Here is a 7,725-nt window from a genome sequence, read left to right on the forward strand (position 1 = left end):
TGTGGTCTATATGTAAACTTTTAATGAGTCCAGCATCAACAGTGCAATAGCACAGATTAACAACAAAACAAGAACACAAAAAGAGACAGAGCAGTCCTGAACAAAACACATTTTAGACGTTGTGTTGCGAGTAAAAGAAGGTCAGGTAGGTCTTGCATGTTCTTCAAAATAGCGATGTCTTTAAATAAATGCTCAGAAGCCAGAAAACAAGCGTTAAAAAATAGCACAAAAAGCTTGTGTGTGTTCCTGACTAGACGTGCGTCAAAGAAAATTGGTAAGAGTATAAAGTTAATGGCCACTAACAATTTAAGGAGTTTACTGTGTTGGTTTTTGACAGTTGAAGATAGACTCGCTCGATTTCAGTAAAGTCAAATCACACAAAAACATAAAACATTTCTCTAAAGCAATAAAGCAATAGGAAGGGACGACCAAATACAGATCAAAGCATCACTGACAATCTACAACGAACATGATTCTGGACATACAAGGAACGTGTAAACAAAATAAAAAAAAATTAAAAGGTTACGTGTATCAGCTCATTCAAGTATGAATTTTACAACATATAAAACATTCCATTGAAAAGAAAAAAACGATTAACCTATTTACAATAAATTAAAATTACAACCCTACAGACTGCACATAAAATAACTTCGAATTAATACTAGCGTTTCCAATAACACGTACATAAGAAAACTACACAATACGAGGCATGCGAAAATTTATGTAAACAACTGCGACCGAATCTGTATTAAAGGTTATTACACATTTAAGTACGAATTAATTCTATGGTTACTGGCACGCTACAAATACATAGGCTACAGTCGGAACCTGCACTCTTATTCTCAAAAGGAATATTTAGAGATATTTGAAAATGATAATATAAAACAACTCAATTCATTTGTGTTTAATTACTTAAGTTTGATTCTTAATTTCATCCCCAACTGATTCAAGCACTGTTGAACGACGCCAAAGATCTGAGGGCAAATTTGGAAATTATTATTATCCTTAAATCCTAATCAACCAACAGATTTTATTATATGCATCTACCATAGATCTTTGCACACACGTAAATGTCAAGAGGAAAGTATTTAGTAAACTTCAAAGGTTTTTAAAACCCTGTTAGCATTTGTACGCTTTAATAACTGCTTCGCGATATAGACGAAACGAGCAAACGGCTGTTTTATTCTCCTCTTATAATAATAATAATAATAATAACAATAATAATGTAAAAGAGAGCTCACGTCGATTAACAAACAAGTGAACATGCTTTACAGATGAGCAGAACTTCCCTTGTATATTGAATGAGGCTTATGTTTTTAAAATACATCAGCGCACGTCCATGGCATAAGGAATGATGAAAAATGCAGAATTATAGAGAACAACTTTATAAAAGCACAATTTTCAGCTGTTCTTAACTTGTTGAAACCAGTTCCTTATCACCTGTTTATTTCATGACGAAGTGTTCGTTTCTTTCACACGAGTCATAAAATGCAATAAAAGTAGGGAAAGATGGCACGACGTTTTCCCCCTCCTCTGCATCGTTTCACCTCTTCCTTATACTCTAGCTTAACACTGTCCAGTCATATGGAAAATGGTGTGTGCAGTGCGTTTTCATTTTGATGCAGTAAAACACTCTTGCATCAGCTACCAGATTTAAAAGACTCTTTGTAGAAGACTTGAACGCCTGGCACCAAGATGTCATTCTTTGGGCTGGTCCTTGTTCATTTTCTTCATTTTCATCCTTCTGTTTTGGAACCATATTTTTACTTGTCGCTCTGTCAAGTTCAGCAGGCGAGCTACCTCGTGCCTCCGGTCTCGCGTGAGGTACATATTGAACAGAAATTCCTTCTCTAGCTCCAAGGTCTGATATTTCGTGTATGGACATCGTTTCTTCCGGGATGATCGGGCGTGTAACCAGTTGGCAGATGGGTCGTCTGCAAATGACAGTCAAAAACAAGAAGCATAGCTCATTATGTTAGTACAGATTCCAATTTGAAACATGAAACATTTCACAATGCACAAACTTCCAGCCTTCGCGTAGACGATCAATATTACTAAAATAAAGTGCTCTCGGCCCCATCCCAAAAAATGCATGAAAAACACTTTGATTTATGAAAATAATGAGGAAAGCAAAGTTTCAAATAATTAACTTGAAATTTTCATAAAATTACTCTAGCCAGCACCATGAACAACTACGTTGTACAAAATATTTTGTATAACTTTGCCATAAGTTTACCTGTGAAAGTCTATATCATGCATCTCCCACAACGGAGAATGTCAAAGCGTGACCATGAGTGAATTTGATAAGCAACGTTTTCTTTAAATATATATATATATATATATATATATATATATATATATATATATATAAGAAAATGACTCAGAGGAAAAATATTGAATTTTGAACTATATTTTAAGTGGAATGCAGAGTAAAATGAGGCCACGTGTGACATTAGATTATCTCCTTTTTAGGGAGAAATGTGGGATGAATTATGGAGGAAGAGTATCTCTAACGAGGCGTCTTTTCCCTCAGTGGTTTGCTCGGGAATGCAGATGGGAGGCTAACAAAAATTCCGTTGTGCTGGCTTTTGTCAACATGGACACTTAGAAGCTGAATGTTACAGTGACTCGAGATTCGCTATAATGACAAAAATTAATGTGTCAACTTGTGCATGTCTTCAGTACCTGTGGACTCAGTGACGCCAAGGGAATATTTTCTGAAGCACAAGCACCAATGACGTTGAATGAAAAACCTTCAACTATGGCACATAACTCAATTTTCAAGGCCTCAAACCGTTTTTGAAGGCGAATGCTAGCAGGCTAGAAAAAGCCAAGCATCCCCTTTAAGGACTTGTGGATGTTTCCCATCTTATGCTCGGTAACTCCATCGCTTAAAGACATACACGTCACGTGTAGGCTACATCAACCTTTTAGGATATCCTAAATCTTATGACACAATTGTATTTTTATAATGATGGAATGACATACACGCTTATAAAACGATTAATGTGTGTGTCATGTCAACTACAGGCCTTGCGGACAGATCTGTGACTTGCGACTTACGAGACAGGTCCGAGACAGGATCCCTAACAATGAAACACTATAGGGTTAGGCTATAGGCTATGATGTGAAGTGACGTGTGTTTCCACTACGAAAAATGAACCAAATTGAACCAGTTACACAAACTTTCGAGATTAATTTAATGCCTCATAGGCAATTTGATCAAAAACGTTTTCAAAGACAATCGACCTCTGGCCTTAGGGCCCCTTTTAATGAATTTGCCCATGTTTGGATTGAATCGTATTAAGAATTTAACGCAACATTTCCCAAAGAGCTCAGTACGATTGATGGGGATGCTGGCTCCTCTGATAACTTAATAAACTTCAGGGCTATAACTTTTTCTTTCTCATAGGCAGACATGAGCACAAACGAGAAATGTGACTCCCAACATCATTGCCTTTGCCTACAGTTTATTCTGGAATGCCGCCCGGGGTACATTGGGGATTTCAATTGCGTACAATTCCATTAGTTCACAGCCTATTTCATGGATTAAAATCAATAGCTTTTTCTAATTAATCCCGACAGAAAACGATCGTTTAACAAATTTCTAAGATTTTAGCTGCATTTTTAAACTTGCTGGAATCCTTCAGCAATAAACATGCCTAGTCATGAGCGAGAATTATGCTTTAGATTATTCTCTGCACCGGCTCAACCCCACTCTCGAGGGAGCTCAAGAACAGGCAAACAGGTCTGGAAGAAACATACAACCACCCAGCAGATAATTATTTTTTTTTTTTTTAAAAACAGTATTCGTGCATAGGTCAAATTTATTTTGTGGTGTTTTAAACTATACTTGGTCTTCAGAGATTATATACAGCCAATAGTCAATATCCGCATAAATATATTTAGATTGATTAATTATTTAACGATTCAGATGAAAAGAATAAACGTTAAAATAGCCTATTCTTGCCAGCCATGAGCTACTAAACATAAAACAAACATTTGCACTATATAGGCTAGTAGTTTATAACCAAGAGACACTTTGGCGAGTCACTGCACACACAAAAAAGCTATTTACAGCCCAACCTAAAACTGCTTTGTGCACTAAAGTGCACTGACGCGCAAATAAGCGACTCTAACAGAGACAGAAGGAGAAGGAAAACAAGTTACTTAATAATGAATTAAACGCAAATACTATGATTAAGAAATATGAAAGGTGATTTTATAGTTGTGTGAAATCTCTGCATGACTACAAATGGGCAAAAATCTAAACAGTCGTCAGCGATGCCATACATATAGAGCATGGCAAAATCAGAGCCATGCTATACAAATTTGGGAAAACAGATTCGATTTTAAAAACAGTCCCTATATGCTAGCGAAAACGTGAAAATCCCACATGACGATATTTGGCTGTGTGAGGTGTCTGTTGCTCTTCGTTGCTTTGTTCTTGTTTTATGACAGCATTAAACGCTTTACAGAGTGTTCACTTCCTAGGTTTATAACTTACTCTGATCCGGTCCCTCTTTGTCCTCGCTGCCTTCGCATATGTCCTTATTGTCTTCAAATCCGGCGCTGTGACCAGAATTCATCTCCCGTGCTGTAGAGGACTCCAAGATAAACTCATGCTGCCCGACGAGTTTTGGTGGTTCCCCGAGATGTCCCAGGAGCGGCTCCATCTTGACCTGTCCTTGCCCGGGTAGCGGCTCTGCTCTCGGTGCACAGTCGAGCCATGTGCGGAGGTATCGAGTATCCGTTGAAGGCACTGGCTGCGTCGGTATGTAGGGATGGTAGACCGCGGGTAAGCCATTGGACGCGTGGGAACTGAATGGACTCCATGACGAACTGAACACTGGAGGCTTAGGCTGGAAGCTACAAGAGGGGAACTCGGGATGCTCGCCGGGTCCCGGTTGTCTAGCGCTGGAGTACTGTACATTGGAGAAGCGGGACGCGTTCGGATCTTCTCCCTCATGACTTATGATAGAATCGACATAGTAGTTGCTTAGAGTTCCAGAAATGGACATTCTCGGACATTATATAACGTACTGTTCATTAAAGGGAAAACATGTACAATAGAAATGTGCTTTACTCCCCTCTTTACGGTAGTCCTCTCTACTCGCTCGCCAACAAAGTAGAGCCGGGCTGCTATGGTGTGCGCTCCGAGCGAACTGATTGGTCAGACTTTTTTCGCTAGCCTGATAAAGCGTCAATGGGGTGTAAATCAATCCGCCAAGAGGCTGTACGAAGCTCTCCTCCTCTCGAGCTCTCTATATTTCCCATCTAAATAAATTGTCTTGTTTATGCAATATGCAAAATGGGAGTGTGTCCATATATCTACAGATATCTACAAGCAGTCGAGAAAATGTCAGATTAAATTATGAAACGTTTTTGACGTTTGATGTATAAAATGCATACGGGGTGCAATGGCCCACAATAATAAGTAAGATAAAAAAAAAATCCAAATTAATTGATGTGGTATTATAAAGTGATCTACCTCATTCTATCTGAATGGAAGCTTTATCATATTTACTTAATAAAAAATGTATATGACAACAATTGTTTTATTACGATTTAAACAGGAATTCAAAAAAGGCAGTGACGTCTGCTTTATAAAGTTATTTTTTTTTCCCTAAAATATTTTATACCCCCCACGTGTTTAAACTTGTAAACCTCCAAGGAGCAAACCTCTTCCTTCTTGGAGTAATAGGAGTACGTTGAGATAATGAACAGCTTTATTGGGAAATTAACAGTCATTTTTTTCTTAACGAGGGTATTAAACACCACCGTGCGACAATCCCCTTGTATTTATGGAAGAAACTACTTGAACTTTTTTGGTCGTTTAATACTATAATAAAATACTACATCAGGCAGCTTTGGTTTTTATAGGCCTGATATACTGCCTGTGGCGAGGACCGTGAACAACTCCGCTGCAGTATTCCACCCAGTCGCTCATTTCACACACTCAAAATAAACAGATTTTTCTTTTCCTATTTGATCACTCTGATGCTTTATTCAAATATACACACTTTCATTCTATTCTATCTGACACTTTTTGTAGAAGAAATTCTGAAATATGCTTGTAAAAAGGTAAACCGTTTTTGAGAGGATTTCACTGTCTGTTGTGAATATCTTGGGACCATCAATATAATGCAGTGATTTCAGCACTTATGCATCTTGGTCGTGTCCAACAGTTTTTAAACAGTTTTCCCTTTTTAAATGAATGATCCAGTCTATATGCTACTGTTGTGCTTCAGCAAAAGGACCAATAGCACATACAGTTACAGAGCCATTAGACAGTGTTAAGTTAAAAAAGACAATTAAAGCAACTTACCATCTTACCATCTTATTTTTTTGTGACTAGATAGGCTATACTTAGCTTCGTGCTAATTCTATTAACCACATGCGTAACCATGCGTAAACAAATTGCATAATGAGATACATTTGTGCAATAAGTTGCGCTATAGAATGAATAAAACCACTAATGTGGTAATTACATCAGGAAAGGCTATATACTTAACCTGTTAACTGTCACCCCCCCTTTTTTGAATAGACATGAAAATGCACATTTCGAACTTAAATGGTTGTAATTCAAGAATGCTTTGGAATATAGACATATGATTGGTCTCATTTTAAAGAAGACATTTGGCAGATTTTTGTAGAAGTGAAATAAATTAAGAAAGTGAAACAGAAAAAAAGTTATAGAAGTTTGAGTTTATGGAAATGTACAATGTAAAAATATTAATTATTCATATTTTACATAAAATATATATTTTCAAAACCTGGTCTACTCTAAACTGCAGAAAAATCAAAGCCAAAAATCTGAACAAGTTGTGTTTCAAATTTTAGGTTGATATCTCAAAAGATGAGCTTTCAGTAAGATTTTGTTTGAGCGCAGTACCAAACTTTTTCACTAGGGCACAATCAGACTCCATTACTGCCCATATAAGGGCGCCTGCATTTCCATTCGTGTTTTGAGTGATATGAACCATTATTTTCACAATTTTCATACAATTTCTGAAGTAGAGATCCTATTCAGAAGTAGCATGGGAAGTTTGGCAGATTTTGATATGAATTGAACCTCTAAGAAACACATACAAAGAACACGCATGTAAGTCATAGCTAGCTGCCACGTCACAAATGGTAAATTTATTATTTTTTTCTTGATGTTTCAAACTTTTCAGACCTTTTTTTCCAAAATAATTGAATGGATTCTATCTTTTGAACTTTTGGCATGAAAAAAAACTGAGGTATCTACCATTTTTTCATGATTTTTCATGTTTACTGCTATTTTAAAATAAAGGTCTGAACACGCCTTATGAGTATGAAAATATTCTTGTTTTATATTGATAAATTATGGCTCCTCTGTAATATATTTTGAAAATCAGTCACCAAATATGGAAACTAGAGATTGTAAGCTTTCAAATGATATATAGTTTGTCAATATTATTTAAGGTATTTACTAAGATATTATTGTTTTAAAAATATAGTGGCAAACGTCCCACCTGTGGGACGGTGACAGTTAAGTGGTTAAATCACAACCATAGCCGTTTTAAACCACCCTAGCTAGCATTTAGCAACACCCTATTAAAAAAGGGGAGGGGGACAAAAACTTCAGCGGCGCATTGCCACAGTTATGAATTCAAAAAACCCTGCCTTCTGTTGGAACACAGGAAACACAATCTCAAATTGAATGCTACTCTTTAATCCTAAATCGATTTAGATCGTATT

At 36.8% G+C, this 7,725-nt stretch overlaps 1 protein-coding gene across 1 annotated transcript; it reads right to left on the minus strand.

Annotated features, from left to right (window-relative positions):
* hoxb9a (homeobox B9a) lies at positions 1 to 6,488 on the minus strand. Its single transcript, XM_039686577.2, has 2 exons — positions 4,508 to 6,488; positions 1 to 1,934 (listed from the first exon to the last, which is right to left on the minus strand). Exons 1-2 carry the CDS (start codon positions 5,019 to 5,021, stop codon positions 1,699 to 1,701), a joined length of 750 nt encoding a protein of 249 aa, XP_039542511.1. The 5' UTR covers positions 5,022 to 6,488; the 3' UTR covers positions 1 to 1,698.
* Positions 6,489 to 7,725: the final 1,237 nt, after the last annotated feature.

Source organism: Pimephales promelas, chromosome 3, assembly GCF_988280905.1.
Source record: "Pimephales promelas chromosome 3, fPimPro1.hap1.1, whole genome shotgun sequence".
Taxonomy (NCBI): domain Eukaryota; kingdom Metazoa; phylum Chordata; class Actinopteri; order Cypriniformes; family Leuciscidae; genus Pimephales; species Pimephales promelas.